This window comes from Marmota monax, unplaced genomic scaffold (genome assembly GCF_021218885.2).
Source record: "Marmota monax isolate L192 unplaced genomic scaffold, Marmota_monax_Labrador192_F-V1.1 WCK01_AAM20220418_F8-fsc00108, whole genome shotgun sequence".
In the NCBI taxonomy this organism is placed as follows: domain Eukaryota; kingdom Metazoa; phylum Chordata; class Mammalia; order Rodentia; family Sciuridae; genus Marmota; species Marmota monax.
The window spans coordinates 3,045,924-3,072,500 of NW_026694593.1; the positions used below are offsets into that span (position 1 = coordinate 3,045,924).

At 51.7% G+C, this 26,577-nt stretch overlaps 3 protein-coding genes across 7 annotated transcripts; all 3 read left to right on the plus strand.

Moving 5' to 3' along the window:
• Positions 1-589: 589 nt before the first annotated feature.
• On the plus strand, positions 590-9,699 carry S100a13 (S100 calcium binding protein A13). Of its 2 annotated transcripts, none has more exons than XM_046421530.2 (3): positions 590-744; positions 2,073-2,266; positions 9,468-9,699. In XM_046421530.2, the coding sequence occupies exons 2-3, from the start codon at positions 2,114-2,116 to the stop codon at positions 9,609-9,611; spliced, it is 297 nt and encodes a 98-aa protein (XP_046277486.1). In that variant the 5' UTR covers positions 590-744; positions 2,073-2,113; the 3' UTR covers positions 9,612-9,699. The 2 variants fall into 2 exon arrangements, with proteins under 2 accessions (XP_046277486.1, XP_046277487.1); XM_046421531.2 differs by lacking the exon at positions 590-744 and adding an exon at positions 1,458-1,652.
• A 3,721-nt stretch (positions 9,700-13,420) lies between these two features.
• S100a14 (S100 calcium binding protein A14) lies at positions 13,421-15,533 on the plus strand. 2 transcript variants are annotated; one of them, XM_046421891.2, is made up of 4 exons: positions 13,421-13,534; positions 13,862-13,971; positions 14,393-14,539; positions 14,749-15,533. In XM_046421891.2, exons 2-4 carry the CDS (start codon positions 13,942-13,944, stop codon positions 14,884-14,886), a joined length of 315 nt encoding a protein of 104 aa, XP_046277847.1. In that variant the 5' UTR covers positions 13,421-13,534; positions 13,862-13,941; the 3' UTR covers positions 14,887-15,533. The 2 variants fall into 2 exon arrangements, with proteins under 2 accessions (XP_046277847.1, XP_046277848.1); XM_046421892.2 differs by lacking the exon at positions 13,421-13,534 and adding an exon at positions 13,567-13,676.
• Positions 15,534-16,613: 1,080 nt separating this feature from the next.
• S100a16 (S100 calcium binding protein A16) lies at positions 16,614-22,474 on the plus strand. 3 transcript variants are annotated; one of them, XM_046421957.2, is made up of 3 exons: positions 16,614-16,772; positions 21,342-21,519; positions 21,752-22,474. In XM_046421957.2, exons 2-3 carry the CDS (start codon positions 21,367-21,369, stop codon positions 21,908-21,910), a joined length of 312 nt encoding a protein of 103 aa, XP_046277913.1. In that variant the 5' UTR covers positions 16,614-16,772; positions 21,342-21,366; the 3' UTR covers positions 21,911-22,474. The 3 variants fall into 3 exon arrangements, with proteins under 3 accessions (XP_046277913.1, XP_046277915.1, XP_046277914.1); XM_046421959.2 differs by lacking the exon at positions 16,614-16,772 and adding an exon at positions 17,950-18,022; XM_046421958.2 differs by lacking the exon at positions 16,614-16,772 and adding an exon at positions 20,585-20,734.
• Positions 22,475-26,577: the final 4,103 nt, after the last annotated feature.

The following is a 26,577-nucleotide window of genomic DNA, read 5'->3' on the forward strand; positions in this document are numbered from 1 at the left end:
GTCTCCTCCCTGGCCTTGGTTGCCTGCCCTCCCACCCCCTGCTGGGTACCAGCGGGGAAGTGCAGGGAGAAGGGAGGGGGAGGTGGGTCCTGGGGGGACACAGAGTCTCACCCCCAGCTCCACTGCACAGCCCCTGGAGCTGGCTGTGACACTGACAGGGAAGGGGAGGGTTTGCAGAGGGAGTCTTAGCCTGGGGCTGGCCAAGGGGTCTCGCTCAGTGAGTGACTTAGTCTTGGGACCGCTGAGATCTCTCAATCTGGGATTCTGCTATGCCGTTGTGGCCTGGGTCCCCCATCGTGGTGCCGGAGCTTGCAGTTCTTGGAAGGAGTGTGGGCTGCAGTGACCCTTGCAGGGTCTCTGGGGTTTTGTAGATTGGCCTCTCAGTGCTGAGCTCCAGTTGGATTTTCAATTAGTGGTTGTCATCCCTGCCCCCCTCCCGGTTAGCTGTTGGGGGTGTGGTAGGGCAGCAGCCCCCCATAAAGGAAGTGATGGACTCTGGGACCCCTGCTTAATGGGATCTGTCCAGGACGCCCCCCACCCCCAAGCTGGGGAACCTGCGGGAGTGGTCGGGCGGCCAGGCTTCCCAGCCCCAAGGCCAGCGCGGGAGGCGTGACTGGGCGGTCCCCCCTCTGGAGAGTCAGCTAGGAAACTGGACACCTCGGGCTGGGCGTGGCGCCCTCCTCCCCGCAGGCCTTATAAACCTCGGCCTCGCGTCTCCGCGGCAGCACCCCATCTCCTACCCTGGTGAGTCGCACCCCGTCCCCACCCAGGGGCTGTCTGGGGATCCGTTTTTCTCCATTGGCTCCCGGTCCCCCCACCCCCAGCCGCTGGGACAGGGATTCAGGAAGTGGCTTGGGGAGAGCAAGCAGCAGTCCCCGCAGGAGCCTGTGCGTGTGCGTGTGTGGGGGTGGACGGAAAGGAGAGGGATGCGTGGGCTTGTCCCTTTCCTCCAGCTTTCTGTCGTGCCCCCAGGGGACTTGAGTGCCCGGACGGTGCCCCTGTGGGCTCGGAGAATCAGAGGACCTCCGCGCCAGGACCCTGTCATCTGGAGACAGGGTTGGAAGGGCATGAGGGGTTCTTGTCCCAGCACTCGGTCCAGCTGCCCCCAAGGAGAGGGAGGGGAGGGGATCTGTCCAGACTGAGCCAGCCCTGACCACAGCTGGGCTTGTGCCAACCCTAAGCTTCTCTGCTGGAAGGAGTGACCAGCGTGTGGGCGGACTGCAGGTCCCACTGTAAACAAACTGGAGACAAACAACCTCCTGACCCTTTAACACTGGGAGAGACAAGATAGGGCCATAAGAGAAACCCCATCAGAGGGCCACCAGACTCCGAGGACTTTGAAGAAGGAACTGCAAACTGAAAAATCTCTCCCCGATAGAGGGATCACCATACTTGATGGATCACCAGAGGGTCTCTCTTATCTCTCTCTTTTTTTTTTTGTACTTGGGATGAAACCCAGGGGGCTTCACCACTGAGCCGTACCCCCAGACCTTTTTAATTTCGAGCCAGTGTCTCGCTAGGTTGCTGACAGCCTCGATAAATTGCTGAGGCAGGCTTGCCATCATCCTCCTGCCTCAGTCTCCCCAGCTGCTGGGATTACTGGCACCTGAACCCACATAGACGGCTTCTTAAAAAGGACCTTCAGAAACCAGGTGTGGTAGCCCACAACTGCAAACCCAGCTTCAGGGGGGCCTAACAAGAAGACAAGTTAGAGGCCAGCCTGGACAATTTACTGAGACCCTGCCCTGCCTCAAAATAAAAAAAAAAAAAAAATAATAATAATAATAACATAGGGCTGGGGAATGTAGCTCAGTAATAGAGCACCACTGGGTTCCCTCCCCCGTGCCCCACCCCAAAATAAAGGACCCTCAGATCGTGACCCTCAGAAGAAAGTTTTCTGGGACTAAACTTAAATTGAGATACTGTTGCCTGGTCCCCTACCCCAAGCTCAACCTCTGAACCCTCCCTCTTTCTTATAATGACACTCCCGGGGGCACCAGAGCAGGGACACTGGCCATCCTTGGATCCCAGACTGCCTAACTCCTCCCCCTCTGCTCCCCCACGTCCTGCAGGTCAGCTGTGTGAGCACATCAGCTCCAACCCCAGGGGCCTCATGGCGGCCGAGCCACTGACTGAGCTGGAGGCGGCCATCGAGACAGTGGTCACCACTTTCTTCACCTTTGCAGGGCGGGAAGGCCGGAAGGGCAGCCTCAGCGTCAATGAGTTTAAGGAACTAGCCACGCAGCAGTTGCCTCACCTGCTCAAGGTGGGTGGAGGTCTCTGGGCTGGGATTCTGTGAGGCAGCGTTGGTGGGACCCTGAGTGTGTGAGGGGAGACTGCTGAGTAGACAGTGAGCCACAGGAGGGGTGGGAGGCCAGGCAGGGGGGTGCACACCAGGTCTCAGTGAGGGGGCGGATTCCAACTGGAGGCCAACCCAGGCAACTCAGTGAGACTTTGTCTCAAAAAATAACAAGAGTTGAGGGTGTAGGTCAGTGGTCACGGGATCAATCCCCAGGACCTCAAAAACAAACAAACAAACAAACAAAATAAAATAAAAGGATGTAAGTGACTGCATGTGTACATGGTTCTGGGTTTTCTGTCCTCTGTGTGTGTGTGTGTGAGAGAGAGAGAGAGAGAGAGAGAGCGAGAGAGACAGACAGACTAGGTAAGCAAAGATACTGTGTTTGTGCAACTGGGTTCTGTACTCTCATTAAAAGATGCTGTTGGGTTCTTGTGTCTGTGTGGGCCTCTCTGGTCTCATTTCCCCAGTATAGGACTGGCCCCAGAGATGGCTTCCAGGACATTCACAGACCCTCAGAGCTTGAAGGAGGCCAAGAGAAAACATAAAAACATGGTTCAGACTCTTCACTTCACATATATGGAAACTGAGGCCCAGCAGTGGGAATGGTATTATTAAAAGCAAAAACAAAATTGGGCATGGTGGCACATGCCTGTCATCTCAGCAACTTGGGAGGCTGAATCAGGAGGATCTCAAGTTTGAGGGCAGCCTCAGCAACTTAGTGAGATCCTGTCTCAAAATAAAATTTAAAAAATGGCTGGGGGTGTAGCTCCATGGTAGAGTACCCTGGATTTAACCCCCAGTAATTAACTTTCTCTCTCTCTCTCTCTCTCTCTCTCTCTGTCTCTCACACACACACACACACACACACACACACACACACACACGCACATAAGAAAATAAAGAAAACAGCCAAATCCATGGAGTCCTAGACTCTCAGTATAGGAGGTCCATAAGGAACATTTGTGACTATTTCCCACCATCTCTGGGATCCCCTCAATAGAGCGCCTGACAGGGCCATTCTTCTCGTCTACTGGAAGGAATGAGTTGGGATTTAAATTTCATCCACTCTGGGTTTGCCCGTCATTCCAGGCTAACAGTTTCTTTTTCCTCCTTTCTGAAAATTCACAGGTACTTAGCAGTGTATGAGTATGGATTTTTAAAAAACAAAGCCATCCTCTGAAACTTAAGTCTCTCATCTGCAAAATCCCCTGTATCCTCTCACTTCTCAGACTTTTCCTTTCGCCTTTTTATTGGAAATGTCAGATTCTCTGATGAAGGTGTAGCATTCCCAGAGTGTGGTTGAGCAGTAACTGATTTTCCCTCTGACGTCCTCTGGGCCTGGGAAAGCAGGAAGTGGCCTCTTTGCTTTTCATCTGTTTTTCTGGACCTTAGTTCCTTCTTCTGTAGACCCCCAGCTCCTTGGAAGCTGAGCTGCCTCCCTCTTCCTTCTTTGTTTCTTCTCATGGTAATGAGGATTGAGCCCAGGGGCCCTTTTCTTTGGGAGGGGGTGCCAGGGATTGAACTCAGGGGCACTCAGTTACTGGGCCACGTCTCCAGCCCTGTTCTGTATTTTATTTAGAGACAGGGTCTCACTGAGTTGCTTAGCGCCTCGCCATTGCTGAAGATGGTTTTGAACTCACGATCCTCCTGTCTCAGCCTCCTGAGCTGCTGGGATTATAGGCGTGTGCCACCGCACCCGGCTCCAGTGACCCTTTTTATTTTTTACTTTTTTTTTTTTTAATATTTATTTTTTAGTTTTTGGCGGACATAACATCTTTGTTTGTATGTGGTGTTGAGGATTGAACCCGGGCCGCACGCATGCCAGGGGAACGCGCTACCGCTTGAGCCACATCCCCAGCCCTTTATTTTTTACTTTGAGACAGGATGTTACTAAATTGCCCAGGCTGGCCTTGAACTTGTGATCCTCCTGCCTCAGCCTTCTGAATAGCTGGGATTACAGATCTGCACACCGTGCCTGCCTTCTGCCCTCCTTACTGTACTACTTATATCTTTTCAGCTTCGGCTCACTGTTATTCTTCTCAGCACTGCATCTGTTGTTGTTGTGATGATGATGATGATGATGATGATGATGATGATGATGATTGGTACCTGGGACTGAACCCAGGGACACTTAACCACGGAGCCACATTCCCAGCTTTTTTTTTTTTTTAATATTTTATTTAGAGACAGAGTCTCTCACTGAGTTGCTTAGGGCCTTGCTAAGTGGTGGAGGCTGGCTTTGAGCCCTTGATCCTCCTGTCTCAGCCTCCTGAGCTTACAAGCTTGTGCCACCATGACCGGCAGGACCTTCAGTCTCTTGACCTTCCACTTTTTCATTTTCTATCATCTCTCATCTCTTCATTTCTCGTCTTCCTTAGCTCATGTTCAAGACGTTATTAGGATCATACCCTCAATCCATTTGATTCTCTCTCTGTCCCAGTTGTCTGGCAGAATCCCAACCCTGATGAAATCCAACATTTCCCCTACATTAACTTGCTGGTTAAATCACCATCCCTGCCTACACTTGGATAGCTGAATCTGGCTGGAGGAAAATGCACGGCCTCGTTGACTTGTCTTACTTTAAATCAGTAACCACAGACTCTGAGGGACCCTCAGCAATGCTGGCGACTCTGCTGTGTTTCCCTGAATGATTGTGTATCAGCTCTTTCAGATGATGGTTTCATAACTTTCCCTTCCTTCTCAAACTCCAGTGCCTCTTTCCACATTCTCCCTCTCACTGAGAAATTCCCTCACTAAGAAAATAAGTCATCAGGAAACTTCTATGTGCTACCCTCATCCCCAAATCTACTGCTCGATCAGCACACAGTCTGCTTCCTTCCTGGTCACATAAATGATCAGTTTTAGCTCTTAACTGGTGCTCTGGATCCTATTCCCTCTCACCTACTTTAAAGACTTTCCTTTTGCAATTCTTGCAGTGATCTCTTCTCTTTCTTGCATCATTAAAATTTCCTTCTTTACTAGGTCTTTTGTATCAGGGGTTTTGTTGCTTGTTTAATTTTTTTTTTTTTTTTTTTGTACTAGGGATTGAACCCAGGGGCACTCAACCACTGGGTCACATCCCCCAGCCCCTTTTAATTTTTTTATTTTGAGACAAAGTCTGGCTAAATTGCTTAGGGCCTCAATAAATTGCTGAGGCTGACTTTGAACTTGCAGTCCTCCTGCCTCAGCCTCCTGAGTGCTGGGATTACAGGCCTGCACCACCACGCCTGGCTTCCCAGCCCCTCTTTAAAAACAACAAAATTTTTTTTGTTTTTGGTTGTAGTTGGACATAATACCTTTATTTTATGTATTTATTTTTATGTGGTACTGAGGATCAAACCCAGTGCCTCACACGTGCTAGGCAAGCCCTCTACCACTGAGCCTCAGCCCCAGCCCTTCCCAGCCCTTTTTATTTTTTAAATATTTATTTTTTAGTTGTAGTTGGATACCATATCTTTAATTAATTTATTTATTTCTATGTGGTGCTGAGGATCGAACCTAGGGCCTCGCCCACAGTAGGCGAGTGCTCCACCGCTGAGCCACAACCCCAGCCCCGTCATCCCTTTTTAACATTTGTTTTGCAGTAGAGTCTCACTAAGTTGCCCAGGCTGGCCTCCAACTTGTGATGCCCTGTGTTAGCCTCCCGAGTACCTGGGATTACAGATATGTACCGCCACAGTCTCTTTACAGATATGCTGTAATGTCTTCCATCTTGGGAAAAGAAAGAAAATTATAATAATAAAGAACACCTCCCTTGACCTTGTAGCTGCTTTTAGTTATGCTATATATTTCTTCTGTACTCTATCACAGAACTCCTCAAAAGCAATGAGAATGACTCATACTTACCGTCTCCACTTTTCCTCTCCTGTTCACAGTGCTCGTCTCCCAGGTACTTGCTAGGCTTATTCCTCATTTAATTCAGGTTCCTGCTTAGCTGGCAAATCCTCAGCACAGTCTCCCTTCACCACTGAACACAAAAGTCACCTCCTTTACCCTGCAGAACACAACCAATCTGACCTCCACTATACACTTACATGTTTTTAAGTGTGAAAGGCTCAAGAAGGAAAGGTATTTGCTTACCATTTAATCTCAGCAGTTAAACAGTATCTGACTTCTCTATTGGGTGCTCAATAAAATATTAAGTGACGGGGCTGGGGCTGTAGCTCAATGGTAGAGCAGTTGCCTGGCACATGTGAGGCACTGGGTTTGATCCTCAGCATAACATAAGAATAAGTAAATAAAATAAAGGTATAAAAATATTAACTGACAGTCTTAGTGAGTTTTAGCTACTCTAACAGAGTACTATAATCTGAGTGGTTGACAAACAACAAAATTCATTTCTCCTAGTTGTGGAGGCTGGAAGCCCAAATCAGGGCGCCAGAGTAGTTGGGTTCAGGCGAGGGCTTCTTAAGGGTTGACATCTTCCAGTTTTGCCCTTACCTGGGCAAAAAGCTAAAGAGCTCTCTGGGGTCTTGTTGTTGTTTTTATTTTTTGGTACTGGGGATTTAGCACAGGGGCACATAACCACTGAGCTACATCCCCAGTCCTTTTCATTTTTGAGACAGGGTCTTGCTCAATTGCTGAGGCTGACCTGTAACTAGCGATCCTCCTGCCTTAGGCTCTGGAGTCACTGGGATTAGGGGCCTGTACCACCGTGCCCACTCTGGGGTCTCTTTAAGCAAGGGCACTAATCTAAATCATGAGGGATCCACCTTCATGACCCAAGGCTACACCTAATACCGTCACATTGGGGTTTGGGATTTTGTTATGGATTGGATTGGAAATGCCCCCCCAAAGTCTCATGTATTCACGGTGGGGGCTTTTGGGAAGTGACTGGATCATGAAGGCTCTGACCCGTCATTCAGTTAACCTATTGAAGACAGGATGGACTCCTGGGAGGTGGGACCTGGTTGGAGGAAGTAGGTCCCTGGGGCGGGCCCGGGAGGGTGCATCTCTCTCTTGCCTCCCACCCCACTTTCTGGCTGCCGTGAGCTGACAGCTTTAATACCTCTGGGCCTTGCGCCACGACGTTGCACTTGACCTGTGGCCTGAAGCAGTGGCACCAGCTGACTATGGACTGAAAGCTCTGAAACCAGGAGCCCAAATAACTGGTCCCCACCCCAAGTCGTTTGAGTCAGGTAAACACACAATGAAAAGCTGACTGACAGAGAGATCTCAACATGGGTTTTGCAAGGACACAAAATTCAGTCCATGAGGGACTGGGATGTAGCTCAGTGGCAAAGTACTTCTCTCGTATGTGCAAAGGCCTGGGTTTGATCTCCAGTTCTAAAAAATAAAAAAAATAAGAAACAAACAAACAAAAACCCAACCAAAAAAGGACTAGGGGGCTGCGGGTATAGCTCAGCAGTAGAGTGCTTGCCTAGTATGCATGAGGTCCTGGGTTCAATCCCCAGCACCCTCCCCAAAAGCAGGGGCTGGGGATGCTCACTGATAAAGAATGACTGGGCTCCCTTCCCAGTACAAAAAACAAAACAAAACAAAACAAAAAAAAAAACCACTAAAATTCAGTCCACAAGAATGGGTGAATATAATTGAAAAAAAAATTAAAAATGAAAAAAATTTCCAGTGAGTGAATGAATACATTTTTTTTTTTTTGGTACTAGGGGTTGAACTCAGAGCCACTCAGCCACTGAGCCCTGTCCCTGGCCCTACTTTGTATTTTATTTAGAGACAGGGTCTCACTGAGTCGCTTAGCGCCTCACTGTTGCTGAGGCTGGCTTTGAACTTTCGATCCTCCTATCTCAGCCTCCTGAGCTGCTGGGATTATAGGTGTGCGCCACTGCATCCTACTTGAATAAATACATCTTTTATATATTGTTCTACAAATAGCTTTTTAAAAAAAATGTAACAGTACATATAGGATATTTTCCCATTAAAGAAATGATAGACTGGGTGTGGTGGCACACGCCTGTAATCCCAGTGGCTCAGGATGCTGAGACAGAAGGATGGTAAGTTCACAGCCAGCCTCAGCAAAGCAACTCAGTGAGACCCTGTCTCTAAATAAAATACACAATTGGGCTAGGGATGTGGCTCAGTGGTTGAGTTCAATCCCTGGTACCAAAAACAGTTAAAAAAGTGTTGTGGATCAGTCGTTAAGTGCCCCTGGTTCCAAAAATAAAATAAAATAAAAATAAAGATTAAAAAAATAAAAAGGGCTGAGACACAGCTCAGTGGTAGAGCACCTGTGGCTTCAATTCCCAGTACCACAAAAATGGGAGGGGGAGGGGGAGGACTTGAGTAGCTCTCCTATAAATTTGCTTAAGAGATTTGGCAGATCTTCTCTGCCTTCGTTCAAATGTTGATTTAAATGTTAAGAATCAAGGTCAACAGAGGCACCTTCTTTGGTTTAATGTTGACCCTTTACTCAACAATCAAGTTTTCTTTCTTTCTTTTTCTTTTTTTTTTTTTGTGGTGCTGAGATTGAACCCAGGAGGGCCTTGTGCATTTGAGGCAGGCCCTCTACCACTGAGCTATGTCCCCAGCCCTACAATCAAGTTTTCCATTGTGATTGTCTGGTAACAAATCCTTTTATCACGAAAGTCCGGCTTACAGTATCCCTGGGTTCCACAGGCCCGTCCTGAGAGACTTTATCAAGGGCCCCTCGAAAACAAGGTGCCTGTGTCTTCGCCATTCCCCGATCTACCGGGTACTGGCCCAGCTGGATACAGGAGAACACAGAAGGGAGATGCAAATGAGCAGCTACTACTGTGAGGGAGGAGGGTGGCTGAGAAGGCCTCCGGGGAGTCAGGTTGGATCTGCCCATACAAAGGCTCCCTGAGTATTATTGGGTCCATCCGGACTGGTGCAGTGGTGTGCTAGCGCCAGCTCTGCCTGCCGGTGAGAGCAGATTGTGTGCGTCTCTCTCCAGCTCTGTGTTCAGTGCCATCGTATTTGTAGTGTATGCTGTGCCGTGATGGGAGTATTTATGTCAGAGCAAACACTCAGAGCAGGCCCTTCCACCTCTGCTGGTGTCCTTGAAGTTGGGACCCCAGGGCAGCCCAGTCCAGGCCTGCAGCCTTTTCCTTGAGGTACGGGGCGGGGTTGGTGCTCTCTGAGGGGAGGGCTGTCAGAGGACGGTAAGCTAGAAAGTCTCCCCTCTTCCTGTCTCAAGATCCCCCCCATCTAACCTGCCCTTCCCTTTTAGGATGTGGGCTCCCTAGATGAGAAGATGAAGAGCTTGGATGTGAATCAGGACTCGGAGCTCAAGTTCAATGAGTACTGGAGACTGATTGGGGAGTTGGCCAAGGAAATCAGGAAGGAGAAGGCGCAGGAGATCCGGAAGAAGTAGAGCTGCTGGCCGGGATGGCGGTGGGGAGAGTAGGCCTGGCAGGGCCAGGAGAACCCCTCACTCCCCAAATAAACCTTCTCCCTCGAAACACACAGGTTTCTTTCTTTTTTCAAAATATTTTCTAGTTGTTGATGGACCTTTATTTTTTATTTATTTATATGTGGTGCTGAGGTTCGAACCCAGTGCCTCACACATGCTAGGCAAGCTCTGCCACTGAGCCCCAGCCCCAGCCCCTGGCACACGTTTCTTATTCACATCCTGTACTGATTTCCTCTCTTGAGGTAAGTGGGGTGGGAAAACTGCCCTGAGCAAGTCTGAAAATTATGAGCTCCTTGAATAAAGGGACTGTGAATTCATCTTCAGATATTCCACAGCGTCTAACATGAGGTCTTGTACTGATTAGGGGCTCAGTGAATAAATGGCTAGATTGGGCATTGTGGTGCACTTGGATTTGGGAGGCTAAGGCAGGAGGATTGCAGGTTCAAGGCCAGCCTGGTGAGGCCCTGTCTCAAAAGAGAAAATAAGAGGGACTGGGGATGTAGCTCAGGGGTACAGCACATATGAATTCAATCCCCAGTCCAAAATAAAAATAAAAACCTAAGAAGTAAAAAAAATAGGTAAGTAGATAAGTGGTTGATGAATAAATATGTGAAAGATGCAGAGATCTGGTTTCTATCCTACCAGGTGTCTCCTGGGGCTCAGTTGCATAGTTATAACCCCAGTTTTCCCTATCCTATCCCTAGAGTTTGTCCCAGGATGATAATGACAGCAGCGAGCAGGTGTCACTGGCTTACGATATGTCAGGCATAGGCTGAACATGTTACCTATAGTATTTTAGTTAATTTTCACAACTTTTTTTTTTGGTACTGGGGAGTGAACCCAGGGGCACTCAACCACTGAGCCACATCCCAGCCCTTTTTTGTATTTTTATTTAGAGACAGGGTCTCACTGAGTTGCTTAGGGCATCACTAAGGTGCTGAGGCTGGCTTTGAACTCACCATCCTCCTGCCTCAGCCTCCCGAGCTGCTGGGATCACAGGAGGGAGTCACCATGTCCAGCTAATTTTCACAACTAACTTCCTTCCTTCCTTCCTTCCTTCCTTCCCTCCTTCCTTCCTTCCTTCCTTCCTTCCTCCCTCCCTCCCTCCCTCCCTCCCTTCCTTCCTTTCGCAGTATTAGGGATTGAGAGAGACATGGTCTCACTAAGTTGCCTAGGCTGGCTTCAAACCTGTGATCTTTCTACTTCAGCCTTCTGAATAGCTGGGACTTTAAGTGTGTACTACTACACCCCACGTGGTAGGTAGTATTTTTAAGTCTTATATTCAAGATGAGGATATGAGCTTGGGTCCAGAGACTCGAGAGACTGAGGCAGGAGGATCCCAAGTTGGAGGCCAGCCTCAGCAACTTAGTGAGATCCTGTCTCCAAAAAAACCACAAAAAAACAAAAAGAAAAAAAGGAGGCTGGGGATGTGGCTCAAGCAGTAGCACGCTCGTCTGGCATGCGCGGGGCGCTGGGTTCGATCCTCAGCACCACATACAAATAAAATAAAGATGTGTCCACTGAAAACTAACAAATAAATAAATATTAAAAATTCTCTCTCTCTCTCTGGGACTCTACCTCAGTAGTAAAGGGTCCCAGTACCCAAAAAAAGGTGATGGATTTTTAGAGAGGTTAAATCACAAAGACAAGGACAAGCAGAACTGGGTTGACATTCCAGAGCCCCTGGTTTACCAGAGTCCTCCGTGGATAGGCACCGGGAACACTAGACCTCAGATCCCAGCCTCCCTCCACAGCAGCGGGGACGCAGAGGAGGGACTAGTGAGGTAGGTCATGGGGTGCCATGGTACTGAAGGAAGCAGAACTTTCCGACAGTGCTGCTGCCGTCCCTGTTTGCATTGGCTTGAGGGGCATGCGGTTTGCTTTACCGGCCACCAGAGAGAGCAGAGGCGGGCCAGTCAGCAGGACTGCCTCCTAGGGCTGCCACTGCTGTACCTGCAGGTGTCCATGTGGGGCAGCTAGTAGCCCAGAAAAACATTTAGGCTGAGACAAGCTCCTGATCATACACCCCAAAAAGAGGATCCCTGATGAAGACGTCACATCTAAGGAGCACCAGACGGAGACCTCAGAGACTTCCTGGCTGGAGGGGCCATTGGCAAAGACGTTCTATGAGGGACCTCACATGGACTCCTCAGGGAAGCTCTCAGATGGAGAGACCCTTGAAGGGGGTCCCTGAATCCAAGTCCTTTGGACACCCTTGTGGAAGGGCCTCGAGTTACAGAGCGCCCTAATCAAGACTGAAAGTTCAGGAGAAGTTGACACAAGGAGGTTGGGAAAGGGACCCAGGCACTTTGGCTCTGAGTCCCACTCCATCTCTGCCTTGATCCACACCGAACCCACTGCCCTTTCTTGAATTCCCTCCCCACGACGTTAGGTTCCAGGCCCCTGAGCCTGGGGAGGTAAGGAGGGACATTTGGGTTGGGCTCAGTTCCCAGAAGTACAGTGAAGGCTCGCTGGGGTGACATCCTGGGTACTGGGTTAGAGGGCATGGGTTGCTATGGAGCTGGTGGGCTAGGAGGGCGTGGGATTCTGAGGGAGGGACGAACCTGCAGCCCAAGTAGTTTGGAGAGGTTGTGAGCTGCCATCTGGGCCCTGCATATTTGCACTCTGGGCTGCTGAGGGAGCTGACAGGAAGTCAGTCAATGCTCACTGTGGCTCTCTACTAGGCTCTGCCCCTCCTCCTCCTCGTCCTCCTCGTCCTCCTCCTTCTTCTTCTTCTTCTTTTTTTTTTTGGTGCTGGGGATTGAATCCAGGGGTGCTTAACCACATCTGAAGCCCTATATTGTATTTATTTAGAGACAGGGTCTCATTGAGTTGCTTAGCGCCTTGCTTTTGCTGAGGCTGGCTTTGAAGTGGGGATTCTCCTGTCTCAGCCTCCGGAGCTGCTGGGATTACAGGCCTGCGCCACAGCACCTGGCATCCCCAGTCCCTTTTCACACTTTATTTAGAGAGAGGGTCTCACAAAGTTGTTCAGGGTCTTGCTAAACTGCTGAGGTGGGCTTTGAATTCAAAATCCTCCTGCCTCAGCCTCCGGAGCTGCTGGGATTACAGGTGTGTGCATCACACCTGTCCTAGGCTGCTGATCTTCTTTGATTCTTCCTCCTGACCTCTCCATTCATGTGTCAGCCATCAGGATTGGGAATGGCTGGGCTCTGGGTCTGGGTAGGCTTGAGGGTCGTTATCCTTATTGGCTTTGGTTGGGAAGTTGAGCGGAGAGAGAGGTATCTCAAAAGTACAGGGAGGGGGCTGGGGTTGTGGCTCAGAGGTAGGGCGCTCACCTCACTTACTTTGCACGTGGGGACTCTGGGTTCCAGCCTCAGCACCACATTAAAATAAATGAGTGAAATGAGGCTATTGTGTCCAACTACAACTAAAATATAAATATTGAAAAATAAAAGTACAGGGAGGCCCCCTGCAGACCTTCGTTCTACAAACCTCAAATCAGCCCCTGCTTCTCTTTCTTCCCTAATGGACACCTTTCTACTTTCTACTAATGGAGACCCCCTCTGTTCCTCGCAGTTCCCCCAGGTCATCCCACCTCCCTGGCGTGGCTCTCTAAGTCCCCCTTCCCTTCCTCCCCAACCTTCCTTCCCTCTCTCCCTGTGACTCTGCCTGCTGATCTGGGGCCAGGGGTGTCCCAGCCCCAGCCCTCCATGGCTCCCTCCTCGTGGCAGGGGTGGGGACTGGCTCTGGAGCTCTGGCCAATGGAGGGTGGGGCCCACACAGCTGGCTCCCAGCCCAGGCTGCTGCAAGAGCTGGGGTGGCTATGAGGCCCAGCCCCCCCGCCTCCCCTCCCTTCCCCCAGGTATAAGAGCCCAGCTGAGGTGAGCTGGCTCCTCCCGTCCAGTCTCAGCGGCTGCCAGCAGGTAAGGAAACCCAGGGCTTTTCTCCTGTACAGGGAGCACCCTGGGCCTCTCTTGCCTGAGTCTTCCAAGGGAGAGCTGGGGACTGGGTCCGGGAGCTCACGCGTTTTGAGCAGAAGTGGGTGGCTGGAGGTGTGAGACTGAGGTGAGACCCTCTAAATGGGTCGGCTTGGGCACTGTGGCCTTATCTCCTGGGCCCTGGGCAGGGACTGGGTCTGTGTGGGGTTGCCTCTGACCCCTGGGGTGAGGCAGAAGATCTTGGGTGGAGCCAAAAGGGGTCATTGAGACAGAAAGCAGAAGTGTCCCTCACCTCAGGTCCCCTTTCTCCAGGCAGATCATGATCCATCGGTTCTGCTGGGTCAGGCTATAGGACGACAAGACCCACCAAGGGACCAAGTGCTCCAGGCACCATGGGACAGTGTCGGTCAGCCAATGCTGAGGTGGGACCGTCGCTCTTTGGCCTGTTTCCCTGTTCTTTTCCACCCCGGGGATCTGTGTTCCCCACTGACTTCTGCCCCTCACCTTGGCCTGGCCCTACACCCAGACCTCGGCAGTGAGGCCTGAGATCCCTCCCTGAACCCCACACAAGGTGATCGGATGGACTCCTCCTGGGAAGAGGATGTCTGCACACGTGCTGGGACCTGTCCTGCCTGGGGATGGGGGGGCGGGGAGGAAAGTCTTGCCCAACCGGTGGGTAAGGGCAGAAGCTGCTGGGGGCTGGGGTGCAGGTGAGGGAGAGGGACTGGGTCCTGGGCTCTGGAGTGGGCAGGGCCACTCCAGCTGTCTTCTGCCCTGCTGGCTTTACCCAGGCTCCCGGGGATCAGGAGCCTCCCTGATGCGCTTAATGTCTGCTGCCCTCAGGACGCCCAGGAATTCAGTGATGTGGAGAGGGCCATTGAGACCCTCATCAAGAACTTCCACCAGTACTCGGTGGAGGGCGGGAAGGAGACACTGACCTCCTCTGAGCTGCGGGACCTGGTCACCCAACAGCTGCCACACCTCATGCCGGTACTGAGGGGATGGACCCCACCCTAGTCAGTCCCCTGACTTCCCAAGCAAGTGCCTCCCGACCCCACCCACACGGGCACTGGCAACCCCTAGATTCCCCCTTGCCAGTGCCAGGCAGGCTCAGGCCCTGCTGTTTGCCCCTGGGCAGGGCGGGGTGGGAAGATCTCAGGCACTGTCTCGCTGAGCTGTGGCTTCTTCCCTCTGCTCAGAGCAACTGTGGGCTGGAAGAGAAGATTGCCAACCTGGGCAACTGTAACGACTCTAAACTGGAGTTCGGGAGCTTCTGGGAGCTCATTGGAGAAGCCGCCAAGAGTGTGAAGCTGGAGAGCCCTGTCCCAAGGAGCTGAGGACTTCTCCCTGGAATCTCTTAGGGGGAATATGGGGGGGGGAAAGGGGACCTTAAAGACCGTGGGCCTGGAAATAAAACTTCTCTCCATCACCCCCACCCTGTTCCCCAGCCTGTACCTTTCCTCATCTCTGCCAAGTTCAGGTTCATAATAGCCCTCTCCAGGGTCTCTGAATACCTCCTTCCCGTGCTCTGTGGAGATGACGGGACCCAGAGACCCCGCCGGAGGGAAGCTCAGTCAGGGAGCAGGTTGGGACCAGGGAGGACATGGAGGGGTAACAGTGGTGTAAGAGCCGAGTGATTTGATGGTGGGGAAAGGGCAGAGAAGCTGGGCCATGGGAAATGATTTGAAGAATGGAGCTGGGGATACGGCTGGGTATGGTACCAAAAAGGATCTCTGAGAACCTGCCCCTCTCCATCTCCAAACTAAATTGTAGCTGCCTGTCCCAGGCTATCCCTTCCAGCCTCCAGCCCTGCCCCACCCTCCTCCCAAGACTCTGTCCCAGGGCTAGGGTAGGGGAGGAGGGAGAGCGTTGAGGAAGAGGCTGGGAGGGTGTGACTGTGGGGAGAGGAGCAGCCGGGTGCGTGGGCATTTACAGAATGATGGTTGTTTGGTATCATTTGATTAATAAAAAAATGGAAAAAAAATTGAAAGATGTTGTCTTGATTGGACACTTGCCCTGGGGTCCATGGGTGAGGGATCCTTGGGGGCAGGTGGTAGAGTCATCAGTGGGACAGACCCGGGAACGAGGGCGGTTGCAGTGGAACTGACTGGGTGTTGCCTTCTCCCCATGGATTTGGGTGAGGGTGGAAGCAAGCCCAACAAGCCGGAGACCTGGCTTAGACCTCTCTGAGGCACAGGCTCTGCCTTGTCAAGGGGCTGATCCTCCAGCAGGAGACGAGGGCCCAGGTGTGCACACTGGGGGAAAGGACATGAACCCAAGTGTCTTGGGACCCCGCTGACCAACGGCAAAGAAAATGTAGGGCTGAGGTACAGGCTGACCTGCCTGGGTTGAAGTCCTATCTGCCACTTACATCTGTGAAACTCTGGACATGCTTTTCGAGTGTGTCTGTCACCTGTAAAAAGGGGATAGGCACAGGACTTCACGTATAGGAGTGTCGGGAAGATGACGCGCAGCACTTATCAGACAACCCAACACACAGATGCGTGCCCAGTGAGTGGAAGTCACTGGGAGTGGGAGAGAGTCCCCACCACAGGGAGGTGGAGCTGGCCAATTTCTTTGGGGACCTGGGGGAAAGGTGTGGGGGGATTTGCAGAGGAATCCTCTACTGTGCATGAAGGGTTTTGGGGATGGGTCTCAGCAGAGGTGAGGATGCGCTGACCTGGAGAGGGAAGACCACAGCCAACCTCTGGTCCCCAGTGTCAACAGAAGTCAGGTGTTGTTCCTGACATCCAAACATCCAGGAAGCTTTTGTGGCCAGCTAGGCTGGACTGGAATGCTAACTGAACTTGTCTGTTGAGGGCCCCTGAAACTGGGCTCCCAGTGACCCAGGTAAGAAGGGCAGGTGACAGTCCTTCCCTTCCTTTCTCCACTTTGTCAGGTTCTGCTCAGGCCCTGTGGGGTTAGGAGGGTGGAGTTGGGGGAGTGCCAGGTTCTACCACTCCCTCTGGGGTGGCAGTAGAGGGGTGTGAAAAAAGGTGTGTATCCCTTTAACCAGGGCCCAACCCCAGGGCCAAGTTAAGAAGGAGCTCAGCCACTACCTCCCCACCGAGCCAGCTCAGCCAGGCAGGGCCGGGAGGGAGTGGGACAGATTCTGGGAGTGCAGCGGGGAGGAGTCCTGGCTGGGCTGAACGGGGGAGCTGTTGGCAGTGCCAGAGCCCAGGCCCCAGAACCCTGCAGGAGTGGAGGTGGATCGAGCAGGCAGGTGAGCACCCCAGATCCGGTCTGGGAGGTCTGGGGCTGCCCAAGGGACCCTGCAGGCTTGGGAGGCCAGGAGAAGGGGCAGTGAAGGGGGCCTGGGGACAGGGGACTTCCAGAGGCAGGGCAGGAAGAGGTTTTGTTAATTATTAACTTTTTCCAAAGGCCAGTTTGAGAATGAGGAGTCCTGCTGTGCCTGGGGGCTCCAGGGGGCCTCCAGAGGAGTGGGCAGGGTGGTAAGACCCTCTCTGGCCCAGCAGCTGCCTGGCTCTTCTCCAGGGGCTGGGACACTGGGCAGAACACTGGGAGCCTTGCCCACAGCTGCTCGGCCCTCCCTGAACAGAAGGGACAAGTGTGTGTTGGTGGGGACGGTGGGGTGGTCAGATGTGGGACACGGGCCTCTCTGGGCTCTGGGAGTTGTGTCCTGGGAGACTTAATAGGACCCAGGAGGGTCCAGAGAGCCTCAGAGCCCAGGGAAGGAGGCAGGGGCTGAGGTGGCTTCTTTACCTGAAGACCATGGGCAGGTCCCGGATGCAGGCCCCGTTGTGCTCTGGGAGTTGTTCCTTGGGAGGGGCCTGGGTGAGGCCCTGGGGAAGCCTGGGAGCTCCCTGGAAAAGGGAGAGGGAAAGAAGCCAAGCCTTGAACCCGAAGCTTCTCCACCTTGGGACCCAGGCAGGTCCTGGCTTGACTGCCTTGGCTTGGCAGAGCCACTGGTACTATAGGAGCCTTGGCCTGCCTAGCCCAGCCGAGGTGGGGGTGAGGGCAGGGTGGAGGTGAGGAGGGTGCAGCCCTTCCCCAGCAAGTAGTGAAGCTCCCTGAGTGGTGAGGCCAGGTGCAGCGTGTGCGTGTGCGTGTGCGTGTGCGTGTGCGTGTGTGTCTGGGTTTGCACACGTGCCTGCGCATGCCTCCAGCTTCACTCATCTGTAAGAAATTTCAAAGAAGTCCACAGTGTAGTGGTCTGAAAGCACAAGAGGGCAGAAGGTAAATGAGGTGCCCAAGCAAAGGGGATCCGTAAAGGCCGAGCCCCTTGCTTCTGTGTGTGCAGGTGTGAATGAACCCTGTGAGGGTGGGAAGGGCTGAGGCAGGTCGCCTGTGTGAACCATGAACCTCAGGCAACTGAGAACACAGCAGAGAATGGACCTGTGGATTGAGGCTGAGAGATTCTTTTGAAATACTTACTGCAGATACTGAAAGCCTTCCCAGCCCAGTTCTTCAACAGGCCTTCCCAGTGTACCGAGGGCACTTGGGACAGAATGGGTGAGTCAGGAAGGGAATGCCTGCAGCTGGGACTAAGGCTCAGTGGGAGGGGGCCTAGCCAGCACAAAGTCCCAGCACCAACTCCCTCTCTCCTGCAAAGAGAAAGAATGACTGAATGAACACATGAGTACGAGAGCGTGCACGAGCGTGAATAAGTGAGTGAGTGGTAGATGGGATGCAGATGGAAGGAACTCAAAATGCCAAACTTGAGCTTGAGAATGGATAGACTCTGGAGAATCCCAGAGACAGGGGACTAGGAGTTTGGGGACACATCCCAACGGCTTGGAAACAATGTAAAAGTCCAGAAGTGTGTGCAGGGTGGCAAGAGGTGCACGTTGAGGCTGTGGTGGAGGTTCAGGGTTCCAGAATGAAGGGGACTGGTGGTGGGGGGGTGTCGGCAGACACTCGAGGGGGCGGGGCCAGAACCTGGGGGTGGGAGGGCGGGGCTGGAGTGGCTGAGATCCAGGGGCATGGTGTCAGGGCAATTTGGGCTTTTGGAGAAGTCAGCAAGCTGGGCTCAGGTGGGCGGGGGTGGGAGGTGGGAGACTGCTGGTTGCTCAATGATGAATCAGCCAAGGAGAAGACAAGGAGAACGTGGGGGCCAGGGAGGGGCTTTTGGAAGACAGTGGTCCCCTTTTCCCACTTTCTTGAAAGTCTGCAATGTGCACTGTCACCCTGACTCCCCCCACTGCCCACCATTCTCTGCCAAGATCTCTTGAGACAATGTTACTGCAGGAACCACTTCCGGGCCACCCATCCTAGAGAGGGGCCGTAGGACAGCACAGCTGCCCTTCCCCCATACCTGGAGATAGGTCCTTAGGTGAGAGGATGGGCATCTGGAGGAGCAGGTGGCTATGGGTTGGGTGGGGTGGCAGATCCTGTCTCCTGGCCCCCAGGGGAAGGTGGGAGGCGGAGAATAATGACACGTGATTGTGACTGTCCCACTCTGATAACCTGCCATCCGAAAAAGCTTCAGAAAAGTGTTTGTCTAGATGGTTATCTCGGTGTTGTCCATTTTACAAGTAGAAGGGCGCGGGGGCAGATTCCCAGGAGGAGGACCTGGGAGTGGAAGCCCGGGCAGGTACCTCTCTGGCTTGCCCAGCCCACCTGAGAGCCAGAGGCTGAGTCTTCTTTTGGGTGCTCACCTGTGTCTTGCCTACTTGGCCCCTGCCGCAGGTAGGGTAGGGGTTGGGCATGGTGTTGAGGAAGAGTAGGAGGAGCTGCCTGTGGCTGGAGAAATAAGACTTCAAAAGGCAGGTGGAGGGAGAGGTGGGTCTCGTGGGGAGGAGCAGAGGTTCACCACCCCAGACGCCCATGTCTTTCCCTTCCCTCTCCCTGACTGCTCCCCACGGGATTCCCAGGGTAGGAACAGGTCTGAGGGGGTTAATTGTGGGAGGGGTCTCCAAATGCTTTCCCTACTCCCCAGGCTTGTTGGGAGTGGGTGTGGCATAATCCTTCCGGGAATGGGTACCATTTCCAGAAACCCCAGGAGCTCTGGTCATGAGCTTGGGTACCTCCCACCCAAGAGCAGCGGAGCAGTCAGATGGTGGTTGAAATTTTTTCTTCCTCTTTATTTGTGGATGTCAGAGGATCTGTCTGAGCGTCTTATTGAACCACACACTTAAATAAAGAGTACAGTTTCCTGCAGTGCTGTGGCACTTTATGTCATCCGTCCAGCCACAGACCAGAGTGGTCATGCGGGCGAGGGCAGGGAGAGAAGGGCAGAATTTCCTGCCAGAGATGCCACTGACCCTTCTCCCTCTCAACTCTCCTTCCTTCTTCCTTCCTGGGCGATTTCCTCCAGGTCTCACCCTTCCTTGAGAAAAAGCTCCATCAGAGAAAAAGACTTGGAAAGTTAGCTGGGGGTCTTGGACACCTACTATCAGGGCTGAACGGTGGTACAACATTCATAGAATTATCTCCCTTGAGCAAGGCTCCGAGCCGAACCAGGAGGGTCAGGGGAGTCAGGGAGACCAGAAGAAGGGCGGTTGTGTACCCCGAGGAAAAATCATTGTCCTCAGGTCTATGCATTCTGTTGTTTGGCTCAGGAAATGCAGCTGGTGCATTTCAGAAACACGATGCTTGCCCCAAGGAATGAGACCAGAGCTGTAGAGACAGTGGCCACGCCAGTTAGTGGCTCCAGACAGGGCTGGGACCGTGAAGACAGACGTGTCTGTAGGAGTCGGGGAGGAACATGCAGAGGGCAGGGGTCAAGGCGGGCCTCCAAGGGGGGCGTGGTTTGGGCAAGGCCAGAGTGATGGGCAGGCTCAGCTGGGTGGAGCAGGCATGGCCATGGGCATGGGAGTAGGAATGGCCACGAGGGTAGGGGGAAAGCAGGTGGCAGGGGCAGGAGGCTGCATTGTGGGGCCTAGAGAAGGAGACCCCCATTTCCCGTCAGCCTGCTCTGTGGCTGGGTCCATCTCCCCTTGCCAGAACCAGCTGAAGGCGGCTGGAGCTCATTCTTGGCCTTGAGGGTGGGAGGGGTGTCTGATTTGCTTGGGTTGACTTGGGGGGGCTCTGGGCATGGGCGGCGACTCACAGAGGAGATCCGCCTGCTCCCCTCATATCCTGTTATTCAGAAGGCTGTATCCGCCTGGAATGTGAGTGCCTTTTGTCCTTGGGTGAGGGGGTGACGCAAGTGGCCTCTGGCAGGCAGCTGTTGTGTCCAGGGTCCGGCTCCAGCTGGGGCAGAACAGCCTGGCTCCTCCTTAGGTAATGGGGTAAGGGGGCTTCCTTGGATTCTGCTGTATGTTTTAGGGGTGGGTAGGAGGGCAGAGAGGCTTGCTGGGCGTGGCAGGCTGGTTGGGAGGCTGCCCAAAATCTGACGTGATGGGTCAGCATCTTGTCCTCTCCTGGAGATGGGCGGCTGGGGCCTGAGCCTCTGGACTCACTGCCTTGGAGCCTGGAGAAGGGCTTGGGGTGGGCTTCGGTTCGCATCCTAGCAGTTCTTAGCTGCACTTGCCCCCCCGCCCCGGGCAGGGGCCCTCGGTGCTAGGTGTGGAGCAGGGTGGGAGGCCTGGGCAGTCGCCGTCCTCCTCCGAAAGGGAGCCCCTTGCTCTTACCAGGGCTGACAAGCGGCAGGCAGCCCGGTGCCCTGGGCTGGGGAAGGCCTGGAGAACCTGTCCAGGCGGTCGAGCTGGGGAGCACCTGGATTAGAGGAGCCGCAGAGCTCTCATTCCAGGGCCCACCCCCGCACCCCGGCACCCTTGGGCCCCCGTTTTTCCTGAGGACCAGTCATCCCTGGGGTGCCAGGGCGCAGCATGCGAGTAAGGGAGCAGGTTTGGCCTGTGGATGTCTTATGTCCCTTCCTCGGTACCAGGCCCCGGAGGAGCTGAGGCAGCGCCATGGCCGACTGCTACACGGACCTAGAGAAGGCGGTGGTGGTGCTGGTGGAGAACTTCTACAAATACGTGTCTAAGCACAGCCTGGTCAAGAACAAGATCAGCAAGAGCAGCTTCCGCAAGATGCTTCAGAAGGAGCTCAACCACATGCTGACGGTAAAGTCCCTGCCGTGGGACCTGCCTCTCCCCTTCCTGCTGTGCCGGGGCCTCCTTCCCCAGGAGTCCTCCTCTGTCCTTTGAGTTCCCCTGCAGCCCTGAGGCCCGGGTCTTCCCAGGGTGCCCAGGCCTCACCCCCGCCCCCACCCCAGGGCTCTGTTTGCATCTTCCAAGGGCAACAGCTGCCCAGGCTCTCTGGGGTTGCCACCCTCCATCCCCGGTTCCTCTGCAGGACACCGGGAACCGAAAGGCTGCCGACAAGCTCATCCAGAACCTGGACGCCAACCACGATGGACGCATCAGCTTTGACGAGTACTGGACCTTGATAGGTGGCATCACCGGCCCCATCGCCAACCTGATCCGGCAGCAGGAGCAGCAGAGTAGCAGCTAAAGGCCCCGCCACCGCCCTCCAGGCCCCCCCGAGCCCAGCCCTGTTCTCTTCCCAGGCTCCCTCCTTGACCCCTCTGCCGCTCCTAGCTTCTCCCTCAGACCTTCTCCTTACCCTCGCTCAACAGGGGAAGGGGAGATGCCAGGGCCCCTTTGTGAATATCTCAGTGTGGGGGTGCTACCATGAGGGTCTCAGTCCCTGGAGCCAGCAGGCCCTAGGGGCCCCCCTATGAGATCTGAATGCTGTTTGGGGACCCCGGGAGTTTCCTCACCTGTTCCGTCTGTTTACCCCTCCAATGCCTGATGTCTGTGTCTGACTCCTGCCTGATGCTGGGTCCTGACCTCCAGAGGTCGGCTTGCTGCTGAGGTCTCCCTGCTCCTGGTGTCAGCAGTGGCAGAGACCTCTCCCTCCTCCATAGCCCTCAGCTGGGTCGAGAAGCATGTCTAGGGACCCCCCCACCCCCACCCCAGCTGCCTCTGTGTCTGGGATGAGCTAAGCAGGGCTGAGCCTTCGCCCTCGGCGTAGCCACTAAAATGATGGTAATAAAGGCTGGATTTGGAGTTTGTATCCCTCTTACCTGGTCCCTTGATGGCGTTCGTCAAACCCGTCAGTCTCCTTGAGATCCTCTCATCCTGGGTGGTCTTTGCCCTCCACTCTGACCTGAGGAGGAACCTCACAGGCAGAGCAAGAGAGAAATGAGGACTCCTGGATCCCGGCACCTGCTGTCACCCTCCCTCCTGCTCCACCGAGGGCCAGAGGCCAAGTGTCCCTGTCTCCAGACTTTCATCATCCAGACTCAGATCCCTGTTCAATTTCCAGGTGCAGAGGAGGTCTCATTTCATCCTTACTGTGATTCCACAGGGGGCCAGACCCCCGTCCTGAGCCCCGCGGGGTGTGGAGCCTAGAATCCTCACCAACGAACGTGCTATTCCAAGAAGCGGAAGTCGTGGGACAAGAGTAGGGGTGCAGGGAGGCCAGGGGAGGAGAGGAAGCCTCAGCTGCTAAGAAACAACACGCCTTCTCCATTTCTCTCCCTCTCTTGCACCAAGGGACCCCCCAGTGAGAACACGGCAGGAACCCCAGCCTGTAGAACTTGGGATCAGGCATTTGGAAATGGGAGCATGTACCCCAAGGTTTAAGATTTCCCCAAAGAAACAGGCACAGGGAGTTTTATTAGAATCTAAAGCCTTCTAAAATTAGATCTTAAGCCTTCTAAAATTGGTTGGCCTTGGAACAGGCTGACCCTCCTTTGTCACCTCTTCATCACTGTAGCCGTCGTTTACCACCAGGTGTAGTGGCACATGCCTGTAATCCTAGCTCCTTGGGAGGCTGAGGCAGGAGGATCACAAGTTGGAGGCCAGGCTCAGCAACTTAGTAAAAACCCTGTTTCAAAAACTAAAAAGGATTGGTGATGTAGCTCCATGGTAAAGTGCTGCTGGGTTCAATCTTCAGTACTGCAAACAAACAGAAAAGCAACAACTCTTCCCCAATTAAAAATGAAACACATGCCTTTTATCTGTGCCAAGTATTACTATGCTGTCTAAGTGGTGAAGAACCTGTTCACATTTTTTTTCTTAGTGTGGATCTTCTGTCTGTATATCTATCTGTCTATCTATTTATTATGGCAAAAAAAAAAAAAACACAACATAAACATGCCGTACTTTTCAGTGTATATTGCAGTATTATTAACTTATGCACACTGTTTTTTCCTTCTTTTCTTTTTGTACTGGGATCGAACCCAGGGGCGCTTTACCACTGAGCTACATCCCAGGTCTTTTCTATTTTGAGTCAGGTTCTCACTGAGTTGCTGAGACTGGCCTTGCACGTGCAAGTCTCCTGGCTCAGCCTCCTGAGTAGCTGGGTTCCAGGCATGTGCCACCAAGCACAGATGTATTGGTTTTTCTTTCTTTTTCTTTACAGGTTTGGGGATTAAACCCAGGGGCTCTCTGTCACTGGGCTACAGTCCCAGCCCTTTTTATTATTATTATTATTTTTTTTAAATTTTGAGACATGGTCTTTCTAGATTGCCCAGGCTGGCTTGAATCTGTGGTCCTTTTACCTCAGCCTCCTGGGTGTCTGGGATTACACACGTGAGCCACTGTGTCAGGCTGTGTTTTTGATAGTAGCTATCCGAATGCGTGGAAGGTGGCTTACTTTTTTTTAATTGACACATGATAATTGTACATATTCATGGGGTATTATGTGGTATTTTGACACATAGTCAAATGTGCAAAGATCAACTGGGGTAATTAGCATATCTATTACCGCAAACATTTGTCATTTCTTTGTGTTGGGAACATTCAAGATCCTGTCTTCTAGATATTTTGAAATATAGAATAAATTATTGTTAATTATAGCCACCAATAAATTACTGTTAATTATACCCACCCTACCTTGCTGTGGAACGTTAGATCTTAATTTTCCTATCTACCTGTATATTTTTTAATTTTTTTGGTACCCGGGATTAAACTCAGGGGCACTTGACCACTGAGCCACATCCCCAGCCCTATTTTGTATTTTATTTAGAGACAGGGTCTCACTGAGTTGCTTAGTGCCTTGCTATTGCTGAGGCTGGCTCTGAACTTGTGATCCTCCTGCCTCAGCCTCCTGAGCAGCTGGGATTACAGGCGTGCGCCACCGTGCCTGGCCTAACTGTGTTTTTGTATGCACTAACCAATCCTCCTCTATCCCCTTTTACCCTTACCCTTCATCGTGGTTGTGATTTGTATTTCCCTGATAATTAGTGAGGCTGAGCATTTTTTTATTTGCATGTTGTTCGTATATCTTCTTTGGAGAAATGTCTCTTCAAACCCTTTACTAGTTTTAAAAATTGGGTTGTCTTTTTGTTGTTGAGTTCTTTGTATATTATGTGCATTCATTCTTAATTCAATATACGGTTTGCAAAAAATGTTTTCTCTCCCTCCGTAGGTAGCCTTTTGCTCTGTTGATCGTGGAAGTTTTTGTTTGATGTAGTCTTCTTGGTCTATTTCTGCTTTTGTTATTTGTGCTTTTGGTGTCATCCAAGAAATCACTGTCAAGACCAAGGTCATGAAGTTTTTCCCCTGTGCTTTTTCCTAGGAGTTTTATGGTTTCAGGTCTTAGATCATGAGATAAAGGTTCATCTTAATTCTTTTTTTTTTGGTACTGGCATTGAACCCAGGGTCACTCTAAAATTGAGCGACATCCCCAGTCCCTTTTATCTTCTATTTTGAGACCAGGTCTTGCTCAGTTGCCCAGTCTGGCCTTGGGCTGGCGGTCAACCCTCCTGCCTCAGCCTCCCGGGTTGCTGGGATTACAGGTGTGTGTCTTCGTGCCTTAATCCTTCTGGCACGTGGGCATCCAGTTTTCCCACAACTATCTGTTGAAGAGATTGTCCTTTCCCTGTTGTGTAATATTGGCACCTTGTTAAACAGCCTTTCATTCGCTAAGTGAGGACCATTTCTGGACTTTCTTTTCTGATCCACTCGTCTGTATTCCTGTCTTCATGCCCTTACCAATCTGTTTTGATTACCAGAGCTTTGTAATATATTTTGAAATTGGGAAGTGTAGGCTTTCAGTTTTGTTCTTCTTTTTCAAGATTATTTGGCTATTTTGGGTCCTTTGAAGTTCATTGTGAATTTGAGGCCTTTTTCTATTTCTGTAAAAATTGCCTCTGGGGTCAGCATAGCGGTGCACGCCTGTAATCCCAGCCAAGGGGGAGGATGAGACAGGAGGATCACAAGTGAAGCCAGCTTCATCAATTTAGTAAGACCTTTAGCAACGTAGCAAGACCTTGTCTCAAAATAAAAAATGCAAAAGGCCAGAGATGTAGCTTAGTGGTGACACACCCCTGGTTCAATCCCCAGTGTCCCCCACCCCAAACAAAATACAGAAGAGCATGCTTTGGGATCTTTATAGGGATTGCACTGAATAAGTAGACTGCTTAGTTAGTGTGGACATTTTAGTGATATTAAATCTTCTGATCTGCAAACATGGGATTTATTTGTGTCTTTAGTTCCTTTCTGCAATGTTTTGTGGTTTTCAATTTTAAGTCCTTCAGTTCTTTGGTTAAGTTATTCTTAGGTATTTTTATCCTTCTTGAAGCTATTGTAAATGTTTTTTTTTCTTAATTTTCTTTTTAGGTCGTTAATTATTAATGTATAGAAATGCAACTAATTTCTGAACATTAATTTTGTATCTTGCAACTTTGCTGTATTTATGTATTAGTTCTGATGGGCTTTTAAAAATGAATTCTTTAGAGTTTTCTATATATAAAACCATGTCATCTGCAAAGAGATTATTTCACTTCTTTTTTTCCACAATTTGGATGCATTTTATTTCTTTTTCTTACCTAATTGCTCTGAGTAAGACTTTAGTACTATGTTGAGTAGAAGTGGTGAAAATAGGCATCCTTGTCTTGTTCCTGATTTTAGAAGAAAAAATTTCGGTTTTCACTGTTGATGATAATTGTGGATTTCTCATATGGGACCTTCATTATGTTGAGGAGGTAACTTTTTTCTTTTTTTTTAAGGTACTGGGGATTGAACCCAGGGGTACTTTACCACTGAGTTACATCTCCAGCCCTTTTTATTTTATTTTTTTCTTTTTATTTTTAGACAATGTCTCCCTAAGTTGCCCAAGTTGACCTTTGAACCTCCTGATCCTCCTATCTCAGCCTCCTGAGTAGCTGG

What these genes read in the sequence shown, in the direction of transcription:
- S100a13 (XM_046421530.2), top strand. Translation starts at nt 2,114, where the DNA reads ATGGCGGCCGAGCCACTGACTGAGCTGGAGGCGGCCATCGAGACAGTG. An exon ending in AGTTGCCTCACCTGCTCAAG is followed by an intron (nt 2,267 to 9,467) that starts GTGGGTGGAGGT and finishes CTTCCCTTTTAG; the next exon opens with GATGTGGGCTCCCTAGATGA.
- S100a16 (XM_046421957.2), top strand. Translation starts at nt 21,367, where the DNA reads ATGGCCGACTGCTACACGGACCTAGAGAAGGCGGTGGTGGTGCTGGTG. An exon ending in AGCTCAACCACATGCTGACG is followed by an intron (nt 21,520 to 21,751) that starts GTAAAGTCCCTG and finishes GTTCCTCTGCAG; the next exon opens with GACACCGGGAACCGAAAGGC.
- S100a14 (XM_046421891.2), top strand. Translation starts at nt 13,942, where the DNA reads ATGGGACAGTGTCGGTCAGCCAATGCTGAG. An exon ending in GTCGGTCAGCCAATGCTGAG is followed by an intron (nt 13,972 to 14,392) that starts GTGGGACCGTCG and finishes TGCTGCCCTCAG; the next exon opens with GACGCCCAGGAATTCAGTGA. An exon ending in AGCTGCCACACCTCATGCCG is followed by an intron (nt 14,540 to 14,748) that starts GTACTGAGGGGA and finishes CCCTCTGCTCAG; the next exon opens with AGCAACTGTGGGCTGGAAGA.